The following is a 14,622-nucleotide window of genomic DNA, read 5'->3' as shown; positions in this document are numbered from 1 at the left end:
ATGTGCAGCATGTCTGTAAGAAATCTTCTGTCTTGGCTGCAAGGGCAGTGGCAGCAGGCTTCTATCTTTGCTTGCAAAGCAAAAGACTGGAGCAGCAGAGAGACATTTAATTCCAGATTTAATAAATCGTAACTTACAACAGGCCTAAACTATCAAGCTCCCTTTCTTAAAACAGCATAACGTCTGAGAAATGTTCGATTATCTAGTTTACCTGTTAGCATCATGTTAGAACAGCATGCATATTTATATGAGGGGTATTTAAATACAAAGGAAAAAAAAAAGCAGACTAGAATTATATAACTTTAGTGGAAATTACAAAATGTGATAATTAGGAAATGAGGTTGACATTTTTCTTTTTTGATGTATCTCTAGTTTGATATTAAGCATAGTTTTAATTGAAATCTGCAGAACTGCAGCGCTCATATTTTTGTTGTACGAAAGGTATCCACTATTTTTTAAACTCTGTTCTCAAGAGATTTCTAAAACCTAATTACTCCAAATAGTAAGGTATATTACTACTCAGGAGGACATGGAAAGAATGGAAAATCTGTGCAATCAGCCATGTAATAAGAAATCAACTCTCTAATCAAACTTAGTTAAAAGCTTTGTTAAATAGCTGTTATTTAAACAGAACTTTCACCACGTTATAACCCTGCACCCTATAATCATGCAATATTTCTGTCATGTTGAAGCTAAAAACTTTCATCATTTTGTCAGCTCTGTCTACAAAACAGAATTACCTTCACAAGTTTCTGAAATTTATGCTTTTAATTACCTCCTATCTACTTCACTACCCTCCAAACCCAATGAATTGATATAAATAGTCTTATTTACAGGGAAAATGTAAAACATTGGACAAAAGACTATGACAGCTCTGTAGATTTTTATTTGATGCTATTGATCATTTTGTGTATTATCTTTTTGACAGCATGAGTAATTCATTCAAATTCGCAAAGTTAACATTTAGTAACACTTACCAAAACTTCAAAAATTTGCCTTTTGCTTTTTTTAAAAGATGATCACCATCCTGTTATCTTCTTTATTAGCTGCAAATGTATTCAATAATAAGCATCTCTTAATGCCCAACTGCTACAACGGCTGCTTTTTTCTGAACTGCCTACATGATTTGTCTTCTTGATTCCTGAGTATTCATGGGTGATCCTGAAAAGCGGTATTGACCTACAGTTATCACTCACAGAAAGCAGCACACTACACAAACACAAGTGTATTTTAATCAAATAATATCCTTTCTGATCAGTAAGGTGGCACCTACCAGACTTTATCCAATAAGCAGAGAATGTGCAGTGAGAGAGGAGGAGACGTACACAAAGCACGTTTTTTAGATGTGATCAACAGATGACAAAATTTAGTTTTCAAACAAAAAAAAGAAGTTGACCACTAACATAATTTACCTGTAAGTGAGCATGAGGCACATGCTCATGAGGCACATTTGACACAAAGGCCTGGAGACTAGGAAAGCGAATGGATTAGCACTGACATTACTGTAAAATAATGCTCAAGCTCCAAATGTTTTGTGGAGTATCAGTACAAATAGTGACAGAGAAGAGCAGAGAGAAGCTACCTGAACATAAGGCAACGATTCACAGATATGGAGAAAACCCAAATTTTCAGAAGCCAAAGAGGCGGCCTTGCAACTGTGACCTACCTTTCTCTCATAGTTGCAAGCTACGGTAGGAGACACTATAAGAGAATACAACAGACAACTCAGGGACAACCTGGCCAAAGCTCCACAGCTGCTAGAGGGACTTGCTGCCACATGGCAGCTGCAGGAGAAGCTGTAGATTTGTCTAGTGGCCATAAGGAAGAGGAAGAATGAGCCGAGAGCAGGCAGAAAAGGAATCTACGTAGGATAAAAAAAAAGCCATTTTTCCCTTGCCCTGTTGCTACCAGACCCTCTTGTGGGTATCTTAAAAAGTCAGCAAACTCACTCAAGCCACTTTTTGTTTCTGCAAGAATGTCTGTAATACAAATACTAACAACAAACTTGGCCTCTTTAGTTAATATGAAGGCTTATTTAACAAAGCTTATCTGTAGTCCATATAGATATACTATGGGTTTCGAAGGATTCCCAGAATTCTTGGAAGAAAAAAATATTTAAAAAAGGCTAAGTCAGATCTTTCTCAGAATGTCTTGCTTCCTCTTTCTGGAACACAGTTGTGCCCCTTGCTCTGCTGGCCTTTACTGGAGTGTAAAATCTGACTCACTGTAACAATTCGTTCCACATGGATTCTTCCTCCTCTGCTCGATGTTCTCTGATGATAGCGAATATAACTGAGACATTTCTAAATTTCTCTTAGCTGGATTGTAACACAAGACCACAGCTTGAACTTTACTGACACAATAGACATTACTGTATTAAAACATACACTGGTTCACCATGATGTAGAAACCAAAAATAGTGTTAACATACATTTTGATGCAAAGATGGAAACACCTATGTTTATTCTAATATACTGGAAGAAAACCAAATGCAACTGTCAACTGATGGTAGGCTTTTTAAATTAGTTTTTCAAAGCATGTCCCTCTGCATAACAGAATTTACACAGTTTACACAGGCTGAAATTCGTGTCTCAGTTTGAGCATCTATTCTGACTAACAAATCTCATCAGCTACCAATCCTCATAAAGCTAACCCCTCAAGTTGTTTTCCAGCTTAACCATCACCAGTTGACTTCTGGTATCTACCATCGTGAAAAATTAGCTTTGGAAGAAGCTCTCTTTTCTCTGTTCTCCTTTTTCTTCACTCACCTTCCTTGAACCATTGAGAGCCCTACTAACCTTCCACTTTTCTAGGGTCATAATCTTGGGGTAAGTTATCTTTCTTCTGGCTTTTTTTAATGCTCTTCTCACTAAACCTTTTCCCCTCCCCCCTTAAAAAAAAGAAGGAAAGGAAAGTAAAAAGCAAAGCTAATAAGTTCCCTTTAGACTCAGTTGAGATTCAGGTGTCCAGACAGGCATCCGGTAAAATTTGTCATGTCCTTAGATGTCCTGGCTGACCTCCAACTGCATGTCCTGTGTCAAACTGACCAGCCCGGTGTGGATGTTCCAGGTCCCTGGTCCTCAAATGACACGAGACACTTGTTTAGGCACCATCCTAGGTATCAGTTAGAGCACCTTAATTAGGTTATGCGACAAATATTGTTGAAATAACCTCAGTTACTGTTGATGTCGCATCAATATTAATGCTACAGATAAGTAATTCCAAGTCAAGGATGTCAAAGTTCAGGTTGTTAGAACAACTTTAATTTGCTATTATTTCATAGGGATGGCATTTCACCCTTCTGTTTCTCAAGGCTTTTAATTCTCTATTCTTGTACTCCTGAAGTTTTCTCCGGAAACTTCTAGAGTTTATTCTGGATTTGAGAGAGCTTGGAAGGGTTGTTCAGATTGCTTATGGCAGAATTTATTAACAGAAAAATACAGCTTCCAAACTGGCCAAACTGCTAATAATGAATTTTTGAAAAGGTAAGTTGGGAGTATGATGGTGAACGTCTAATTGAGCAAAGGGAATGTTTCAGCCCCTTCTTTGGGGAATATTTCTCTACTTAGAGAACGGTTCCAGCAGGAATAATAAGGAGAAATAGCTCCTCTAGAATATCCTCAAACTATGTTTTCTTGGCAACTAAAAAGCCTTGTTTAAAATTCTTATTTTAGAACAGGCAGAGTTTAAGGTTTAACTTCGAAAAAAACATGTCCCATACCCACAGTCATGAAAGTGGGATGCTTCCACTGCTGCCCCTTCAACAATGTGAAAATAACGTCTATTTCTTCCCAAAATACAGGTCTTTGTTTGCATATCAGCTTCTTTTTTTTTTGAAAAAAATCCATAATTCAAAGTAAAATATTTGATTTTGGTAAAAGACTGTGTTTCATTCCATTTTAGGCTACTTATTTTCACTGATTCGAAAATTCAAAAATCCAAACCAAATCAAAAATAAGTATTAGCTCGGCACAGCTACAGTTCCCAACTAAAGCAGCTCAAAATATTTCTTTGAATGTTTCAGCATTTATATCATTAAATATACAGAGAAGATTTGATGTGCTGTTGCATAGCTCATCTTATATTTGCATTATTTCATGGAAAGGTATTAGGGTAAAACCGGACTATCAGAGACCACAGCAGGCCCACTGTGCCACAGGATGGACTTAGGAGTGCTGAAATACAGCTTTAACTGCCTGGTTTTAACAAAATAATTTTAGGTACTACTGTGAAGCTGTGTGCCTAATACTTGGGCATCTCTCTACAACAATATTTGCTAACAACTTATTACGTTCTATGAAGGAAGAATACTGAGTGCCTGAATGTATGCAAACACAAATACATATATGTAAATCTGATCCTCTTCAAATGAGAAAGACATGATATTCTTTAACTGAATTGTCGGCCCACTGGCAAAGTTATTAGCATTAATTTCTAATGGTTCATTTGGGAAATATTCATGATCAGCACTTCTACATCTGCATAAACGTTATATAAATATAAAGTGTAGCCTTTGCCTTCTAACAATGGTGCATTGCAGAGAGGATGGAAAAAAGGACAAAGAGGACACTGATGGTGGGTCACACTGATACTTAATTATAATGTATAGAAGCTTCCTTAAATTACTTACTTATACCAAACTGTAGTATTCCAAAAAATGATCAACTGTATTTTAATTCTAGTTTTCAAAACTTTCTTCACAGCCTGTGTCATCTTAGTCTCTTCATACCATTAGAAATGTTCATTCAGATTTTCTTCATGTAGACACACAAAAAAAAGTATAAATATAAATAACCAGTAACGAAGGAACACTAAATGCAAAATTATGTAAAGTTTTCACTTATATAGCCTATATATGGAAGAGCAGACTATTGGTACTGTAGATTTTCAGGGATTTAAAAAGTTTTCTGAGAGTCTGAATTCTGTTCATTAAGAAACTTATTTTCTTTCTGTACTATGGCAGGGAAGCTTTTTAGCTTTTTTAAATTCCTCTCTCAGGTATACATTCACACTTCCCTGCGTTCACATTCTCAAGACGGCTAGCGCTGATGATTTCTTAAAACCTAAAGCAAATGTGCACAAAATTCATATACTGCCAACTAAAGCTCAGTGAATCTCTCTGGCATGCATTTGGGGATGAAATGATTTGTGCTTCTTGCTCTTCTTTTAGTATACCCAACCGAAAGTGTAACATACCGTTTTGACTCTTCTACAAGTCTAAAAGCTATCAGTTATACTATCTTTAGTTTAGACTGCAGAGAAGTGGAAAAAGTTAAAATACCGTAGGCTGTCATCTCAATCATTTTGTAAGTATCATTTTCACCATTGGCTATTTGTTTGGCTTCAGCTGTCCTTACTTGGCACATAAACAGGATTGTTCCTGCATAGCATAATTCGTAACTTATGATGGAAGTGAGTACTAGAAACTGCAGTTAGGCTCTTAATATAATGTTCTTATAATTAGGGACCCATTATATAAATAGGTTTCATAACAGAACTTAATCTTCCACTAACAGCTAACTATAAGCTTGCATGGACCTATTTTTGCAGTTTAGGCTTTGCTTTTTTGAAACACAAATACAAATAATGCATGATCAAGAACAAAATCTAATTCAAACAATTCTGGAAATCTTTTTGCGAAGAAGAAATCAGATGAGGGCCAATGAAACAACTACGACTGACAGGAGTCGCTTTTGGCCTCTAAAAACTGCCATTCCTAAGCCAAACAATTTATTTACTGAATTGGCTTAAAGATTTTAAGTATTTGCTAACAAATTTAAGCTTGTTACATTTTCTGCTTAAGAAAAGAACTGGGGGAAAAACAACTCAAAACCTCTCCTCAAACTCCATATGGCTGCTTCTTAAACATACTTTTGAGACTTACAGAGCTAGGATAAGCAGCAGGCTATCTTGAAAAGATATATTTATTTTCCCCATATAATCACAGATTAATCTCCAATGCATAAAGTGTGCTTTTAAAAGTATGAGTCAAAACCCATCATTTCATTTTTCGAAGCAGATAAAACTAGTCTGAGTTCAGAGTTTGCACACAGATCTTTTCTTCTTGTACTTTTTGAAAACTGTTTTAAAAGTGCAGAAGACTGGGAAATCCTGAAGAACTCAATTAGAAAATTCTCTTTTCAAATTATAATATGGTAGAAGAAAAATAACATCATTTTATTAGTTTTTATTTTTCAAAAATAAAGGAGACATCACGGAAATGTTAAATGCTTTTATTCCCATAGTGGGAACAACTTATTTTTTAACATTTTTCCATCTCTGAACTCAGACTTTCTTCTCCTGACAGCTGCAGACCTGTCTTCATTCTCTTATGCCAGAACACTGCAGCCAAAGCTGAAACTAAAGAGGCTAACAGAAGAAAAGAAACCTGAAATCTCTGCAATTTAGCATATTCATTTAATGGGAGGTTTCAAATTTATAAATTAAGTAGTCAGAAATATTTTGGTCTAAGTGGGTGTCCACAGTGTGAGAAGAAGATTACAGGCAAGGAAACCAATTTTCTTCTTCTCACAGATGAATATTCACTGGCCTAGATATTATTCATGCAATATATAGAGCGCTGTGTGAATTAGGTCAGAAGCTTCAAATACCATGCAGCTGAAATTTGTTTAGGAGAACAAAAGTAAGAATATTACTTAATAGCTTATTCTGTCATTCTTGTTTAATTCGCTTGCATAATTTAAGTCAAAGGAAGTTCAAAGGAACAAAATGGCCATCAACAACAAGGACCATGTCAGCCTTGCTGAGCGAGAGGAAAAAACTGCAAATGTGAAGTGGCTGTACTACAAATTTCATTCTACAATGTGCTGTGCTTCTGTGCCCAAGGTTTTAATGCAAACTATCATAATTTGATGTCACCAAAAAAAGTCAGTAAATTCTTAGGATGTTCTACAGTGGAACTGATCCACAGAAAAATTCAACAGGTAAGCTATTCACAAACATCTTACTGCCCTTTCCCCAATCTAGCACATTATGGATTGTAAAGACCATTCTGTACCCTAAATATGAAGTTATTTGTCTCACTATAAAGGGATAAAAAGAAAAAAAACAAGGAAATAGCTCAGATCTTTGTTTTTATTTGAAAGAAGGTGGTTATAACAAGGTGAGAGAAGTATGTATCGCCTTTTCAAGGAATAACTGGCACAAGAAAACATGTGTGCATATGTGTATGTATATATTTATAAACACACATATATATACACATATGAGTGCACGCACGTGCATGTGTGTGTGTGTGTGTATAAGACAACTCTACATACATAAGAGTCTGCAGAGCTTAGTTGAAAGGGCATTAGCATTATTTCAGTGAAATTACGACAATAAAGTTTGAGGTGGAGAAAAGTATCTAAATAAAATAAAATTTATCTCTGTCAAAGAAAAGGTAACAAACACTTAAATATTCAACTCTTAAGGTCAGAAGACTGAACCCGGCAGTAAGCTTCCTAGGAGAAGCTGAATAATCCAGTGAAAGATTAGACAGCTTTTAGAATAAAAATGCTGGGAAAACTTTTCTCCAAATACTCCCGTATGCTCTGGTTATGAAATATTACTGAATTTTTCATTTAAAAACGAGTATTTTCTAGTATTAACAACATTACTAGAATCTCAGCATCTTCTAGAATAAGATTTGTAGTATGTTTGAGAATGTCCTAGGGTCCTTCTTACACCCATTCATTAGAAAAGCATAATTATATTTTCAAGCAATCAGAATTAAGCACTTCTAGAAAATTCAAAAAAAAAAAAAAGGAAGACAACACCGGATGAATATATCCAACCCAAAAGAAGAAATATATAATCTCCCATGCTCTGTGAGGCCACTGTTGAAAATGGAATATGGTACTTGCTCTTCTACATTGTGAATAAGTCTAAATAGGAAGAACTGCTTGGTTGGGAGATGCACAAAACATTATAATATTTCAGCTCTTCTTTGTTTTGTGCCACTGAGCTGGGAATCAATATGGCTGCCTTGAAGTGCTATTTGTCCATCTGAATGTCAGTGCAGATAGAGCAAGCTACTCCTCTAGAGACAGGATCAGTCATCAGAGGGACCCTGACCTCAAAATGAGAGAGTAGAGAAGAAACAGGCTGAGCTGCCTCCTCTGTGATAGAATAAGGTCCAACTCAGAAGTAATGCTCAGATCCATACATGCCTCTCTCTCTATATATACAAATTATCTATCTATATATAATATATATTAAAATATCTAAATATTTTAAAACTTTCTTAGTTCTTTGTTTGTATTTAAAAACATTAAAAACAAAACACAAATAATTAAAAAACCTTGGTCTGGACCAAGTATCAGAGCAGAAAGATTTTTTAACCTTTAAGAGGAAAGACAAATGAACTACATTTTATGTAACACTTCTGAAATATTAACTAAGTAGACATTGCCACTTCAGAGAAAGTTTAAGTAAATCAGCTAGTCAAAAGATGACAGCTTTTTTAATTTAGAAATCAATTTGAAGGTAAGAAAGCAATACTTTAAAATGGTGCCAGTCTAGACAAGCCAAACCAAGGAAACCACATCTCAAGAGACTTTTCAAAGTGGAAAGAGGCAGAGAAAAACAGATTAATAAGTATGGGGGCTATATTGTGGCTCTCTAGTAGTACCAAAGAGGGTACAGTGGCCTTGAATTGCTGTCTTCAAACTTTCTCTTAGAATAAAATAATAATAAAATATTAATATTCACACATCACTTAAGTGCTTGTTCTCACACCTGAGATTCAAAAAATCTGATAATTTTTTGTTTTTATTAGCTTCATGACATTAGTAAATATTTTCCATGAACAAATACATATTTTCAAAGTGCTGAATGTACTACTTTTCTTAAATATAATTTTCTTGTACTTCTTTAATTTTCCAGCTCTGCTGGACAACCTTTAATTGGATATCTATTTTAAACATATCCGTCAATGTGCTCTTTTGAAATATACTCTTCTGAATTACACCTCAGGAGACAGCTTCCTTGACCCTTATCACGCTCAAGAGACAGCTAGAAGTCAAGGTTCATATTTATTACCCCTATAACTCACTGGACGAGTGACTTAATACTAAGAAATCTGGAGACTTATTATAATAAAGCAGGTAGGAACAACCAGGAAAAAAGGGAGATATTATTTCCAGAAAACTGGGTATGAAATGAAAAGGACACACAGGAAAAGTCTGTGGCCTCCTCCTCCCTTTTTTTTTTTAAAGGATTTCTTTATGCAGTACCTCTTGAAGATTAATAGCCTGTCAAATGGAATATCATCAATAGACAAGACATTGCACATCGTGGCAGTCTTTCTTCCACATCTATCCAGAAGTACAGGGCTCTGTTAGGGTGGCACTTCAGCTAGTGTTCAACCAAAGAGCAGGTGTCTGCAGAGCTGCTGTCTTGAACGTGAGAAAAAAACTACACTGCCCAGTCCTCAAATCCAAGAAAGAAGGTGCATGTTAGTAGTGAGCTCCAGGTGCTCTGCTAGTCATTTTACCTGGGTAGTGGCAGTCTCTGCTGATCAATTAAGTTTACATGTAAATACCACTAGTTGCCAGGAACATGCAAGGAAATCAAAGAGCGGGATACCACTACAGACTTCCACCTCTGAGCAGACAAAATATCAGCACAATAGGCTTTTCAGAAGGTAGGCAGAATTGTAGAGGATTTTTTTTTCCCCCAAAAAAGAGGTATGGATTAATCATACCTACTGTGACAAAAGAAAGAAAAAAGAAATGCAAATAGCCAATACTCACATCAGAGTTAAAACGAAGCTGGCAGACATTACAGGAAATAACTTGTTTCTTCTTTGGGGGAATGGATACTCCAAATGTATGGTTTATGACTGCTTTTTGCACAGGATCCATCTGGAGAACAAACAATAATCAGTTTACAACTTCTCAGGGCAACATACGTTACAGAAAAAGCTAAACAACAACATTTTCTGCTGCAACCTCTTTTTTTTTTTTTAAATAAACAAGAGGAAATAATATTTCAGCTCTCATAATAGCTAGACTTAACTCAGGTTAGGGAATCAGAAACATGCCAGAGCCTATGAAAAACAGGCAACTCGATTGCTGCTGCCACCCTCAGGCTACTATATAGTTCCTCTCCCAACCCTGCATATCCCCTGCTCTCCCAGGGCCCCGGTAACACATCCAAAACGTGAAGAGCCCACTGAAAGTTTTCCCTGCATGACTTGCTGATTCAAGAGAAACATTCTAAAAAACCACTGTTGCTCCCTAACAAAGCAGAGTCATTTATCTCTATTTGTTTTTCTGTTTGACGATAAATATTAGCACTTCTTTGGAAAATGTTCTCCCATGAAGACCTCTTTGTGCGAGGAGGTTGTTTGCTGGCTGCATCGGAACCATCACTTGCTGGGAAAAGCTGACGCAACCCCCAAACGTTTCCAAAGCGGAGCCGACGAGGGATGGGATCAGTGAGAACATTCAGGTCAGCAGAGCAGGCGGGGAGCACCCACCAGGAAAGGCTACAGAAGTTACCATGTTTCAGAAAATGCTCTGACACTGAAAAATTTGAGATAAGCAAATCACTGAATATAGTAATCCTAAATTTGACCGAAGACTTTCAGGAACTGGAAGCTGCTTACATCTTTGCTAAATATCAGACTGCTGTTGGTCACCAGCTCAGAGTTTGCTCAAGATGCCAGAGAGCTCTGTTGTTCACACCGCTGGAGCTGGGGAATGGCACTGGCTGTTCAGGAAAAAGCATTTATAACTGCTACCGCACAGAGGGGGCCTCAACTAAGCATAATGTATTTACTTCATGATGTAACACGAATAGAGACTAAAATAAATCCCTTTACTCAAAAAGTTTCAAAAATATCTTCACAAATCATGTAAAACAAAATATCTGGTCTAACATCAGGGCTGATTCTGCTTTGAGCAGGAGGTTGGACCTGACAGCCTCGGATGTCCCTTCCGATCTGAATTAACCTATGTACATGTGTACACGTGTGGTTCCCCATCCTTATTTAAGATAACAAATATATTCTGGAAAGGTGGAGTGGGAAAGTGGTGGTCTGCAACAAAAGATAAGTGCTTGTTTCCCAACCAGAGAAAATAGTTCTATTTACTATAAAGCTGTATTTTTCTGAAGCTTGTTTTGCAGTCTCATCAGCGACGTTTTTCCCTTTACAGTACTATTTGAAGAAACCAAATCTGGGTATTTAATCCTGTATGGTACACATCATATTTAATATTAAGATGAATTATAAAAGGAGGAGAGAAAAGTTGAAGTTAATGGTTCCTTAAAGAATTATAATAGTAAATCAGATGCTTCCAGAATTGTAAACTCAATGGATACATACTGTAATTTTCCCTTATTACGTTTACCCTTTCAGAGAAAAGAAAACTACACTCATGAGGATTTTCTACACATATATGCACATACACATAAATTCAAAAAATGTTTTGTGTCATACCTGCCTAAGAATAGGCTTTCAGATAATCTATTACCTAACATTCAACAAACAATATTTTTGGCCTAAGGTTAGACAAGTTTCTTTTACTACATTCCTTCAAATCCAAATGCTTGGTTTTGTAAACGTCATTCATTGCTAACAAATTTTCTGGAGAGATGATATAATTTCTGTCAGCTTTTTGCCATTAAATATTGTGTTGTGTCATATTAACACAAATAATTACAAAAGTAAAAATAGCTAATCTAGAATGAACTACTGAATTATCAGATGACACTATAGCTTTATTACAATGAATGACAAAGTTGAAAATAAAAACTGAAATACCTTCATTTCCTCTGTTTCGAGGATATAGTAACAGCATTTAAAATACTACATCCAAAGCCAGAACAGAGTTGAACAGATTAAAATATAACAAAATAATTTGTGTCTGACTTATACCATTTATTGCATCATCCTGCATAATAAATATAGCACAATTACACATGCAGATTAAAAGCTTTTTGAGTATTCATTTTATAACAGAGATGCCACTGAATATATATTGTCACATTTATAATATCTGTTAAAAGACTGCTGTATCATTAGGGAATAGCGTCATTTTTTTTCTTGAACAGAAGATACATTTTGCTTTTCAACTTAACTACCAGTTACTAAACTCCCTAACCTAGACCAAAAAGTAATGCTAAAAAGTACCTCAACCATTTGAAGTGTCTGAGATCAGTGAAAAGAAATAGCAAAAATATCCACTAGTGTCTGCAGTCCCGTTTACAAAAAGGGAAAAAGAAAAAATGGTCAGTGATTCTTCCGAGTACTCCAGGTAACAATCCACAGCACTAACGTTAGGCAATAGTCAGTCCAAAACACACAGTGCAAGTAAAGCCCCGTTTCAGGCAGAGGTAGCAGCGCGAGGACAAACTCTCCCGAACCCCAGAGCCCAGGCTGCCTCCCAAGAGCATCGCTCGGGATCCCCAGGGGAACGGTTAATGATCCTTCCCAAACCGGAGCCCCAAACGCAGCCTGGTCATGATTAGAATTCAAGAAGTGCAACATTAACAATTAATAGGTTTTAAATATATCAGAAACCGGGGTGGATTACAGCACGCTGGAAAAGTAAAATAGTATCTCTCTGTTAGAAGCTTAACGTTGCAGGGTAAACTGATCTCAGATAACTATACAAAATTATCCTCTTCATTGCAGGGAGGAGGGAGTACGAAAGAGGAAGAGAGCAGTCTTCTGAGGTGTCTATTAGCAGGTGATGCAGCATACTTTGCCCAGTGGGGAGTACCCGTATTTAAAAAACAGTTCTATAAAATAAAATAGTCACAGAGGCTAAACAGCTATTGGAAATGCAAATCCCTTCTCAGTTCTATCACATTTTAACAATTCAATTAAATATTTTGAAGAGATGGACAGGAATCAAATGCTGTATTCAAGGTGGATCAGTACTGAACTCTCAGCTGATGTTTTCATGGCATCACCTATCATAACCCCAAGATCTCAGCCTTAAGTGTTCACAGCTCTTCACAGCGCATCATTTCATAGGTGAAGTTACGATTGTTTTCCCTTCAGGTGCATCACTACAAACTTACCTAGATGGATAATGTCATTACAAGTTCTTTGCAGTGGCTTTGCCCTCTAAACACCTTCTAAAGCCTAATCACCAACTGGCCCTGCAGAGTTTCCCAAACTCTTCTTGCTCCTGATGTGTTTGAGGAATGATTAGTATTTCACTTGACTGCTTTTCTTGTTCTCTCCTTGAACTTTTTTTGGCCTTCTTTATTCTGCTTTTACTTTTTATCTGCTAAAGTCTGTGACCTTTTTCCATAGTCTTCACTGGGACACAACCTTAGCTTTTCGAAAGATGTCTTATGTTTCTAACAGCTTCCCTTGCTCTTCTATTCAGCTATGCCCAGCTTCCTTTTACCTTTTCTTAAGCCTTTCAGAGTGTGTGGTACGTGCTGAATCCAAGGTGCCCTTCAGCAATCTCCTCACAACTTAAAAGCAGATAATTCTCTTAGCTACCTGTAATTTTTTTTTTAAACAATCTTCATTTTTTGCTAGTGCTATTTAAGCACACCCACGCTGAGATTTTTGGCCTTTGTCCCTCCTTAAGGAATGTTTCTTCTCAGTTATGGCCATGGTTACAGAGTAGCTCTTCAGTTGTAAGACTGTGAAACAGATCCTGAGCTTCATTACTGAGACAACAGGTGCATCTTCCCTTGCGGGCTCCTAAACTCGCTGCTCCACAAAGCAGTCTAGATCGTCTCTAAAGCTGTGGGCCAGCACTACGTTTTGATAGTGGGGGAGGAAGAAATAACTGAGGCCTCACTCTGTTTCCTCACTGCCATCTCTGATCTCCATCAGCATGTCAAAGTCAGTGTCACCGTCCTATTTCATTGATGAAATCTATATATTCCTTATTTAGGTCACTTCAATACATGTAGATTATTTTGTTAATTTTATTCAAATCTAAGCTCTCTAGCATACAGTATTACATTGGATAAACGTTGCGGTTTAACACTACTACTTCATATCCAGCACAGCCTTGTCAGGACACAGCTGTCTCCCTTCACCAGGTTTCCATGAAACCGACTCTTCACCTACCATTTTGTCAGCTTGACATTCCCATGTCTTCCATCCCTATTTCTTAGATTTTTTACCATTCCTGAAAAACAGCTGCACCACAGTAAGTTCTCTTGCTGCTCCCTAGCACTCCTCTGTTCTACATTTCCTATTTGGCTACTTTTATCCTCCACCCTCTCTTTCACTTTAGACCACAGAGTTGTCCCTGTCTTCATCCTGAACCATACGCTCTTCCACACGTTAGCTTTCTCCCACTCATGACATGTAGGTTCCCTAACTGTTCAAATGACATTCATCCACCTGCATATACTCTAAAACATTAACTTCTTACAGCATCATTTCAGCCAGGCATTACAACTCTAACTCTCTTTGGTCCTAAACAGGAGACTGGGAGCACTTCAGGAAAGGCAACAGAGAAAATCCTGTCTTCAGCTTTCTTCCTGAGAGCCTAAATTTTGCTACCTGAAACTCTCTGTTGCCTTGCTGTATGTACTGGTACACACAGATTCTTCCCTGGTGCCTTTTAGGAACTGACCCAGACTTCTAAGAGACAGCAAAGTATGTTTTGGAAGAACGAAAAGAAAAAATTGGGC

The 14,622-nt window shown here is 36.9% G+C and overlaps 1 protein-coding gene across 7 annotated transcripts in view; it reads right to left on the bottom strand.

The window, feature by feature from the left end:
* ZNF385B (zinc finger protein 385B) overlaps positions 1–14,622 on the bottom strand; it is a 176,825-nt gene that overhangs the window by 32,751 nt on the left and 129,452 nt on the right. For all 7 annotated transcript variants that reach the window (XM_068948393.1, XM_068948396.1, XM_068948392.1 and 4 more), the window contains one exon: positions 9,756–9,866. In XM_068948393.1, the coding sequence (XP_068804494.1) occupies positions 9,756–9,866 (111 nt within the window). The remainder of the gene's footprint in view (positions 1–9,755; positions 9,867–14,622) is intronic.

The sequence above is a fragment of the Struthio camelus genome, chromosome 6 (genome assembly GCF_040807025.1).
Source record: "Struthio camelus isolate bStrCam1 chromosome 6, bStrCam1.hap1, whole genome shotgun sequence".
Lineage (NCBI taxonomy): Eukaryota > Metazoa > Chordata > Aves > Struthioniformes > Struthionidae > Struthio > Struthio camelus.
Note: the sequence above shows the minus strand (reverse complement) of the source record. Positions and strands in the feature narration are given on the sequence as shown.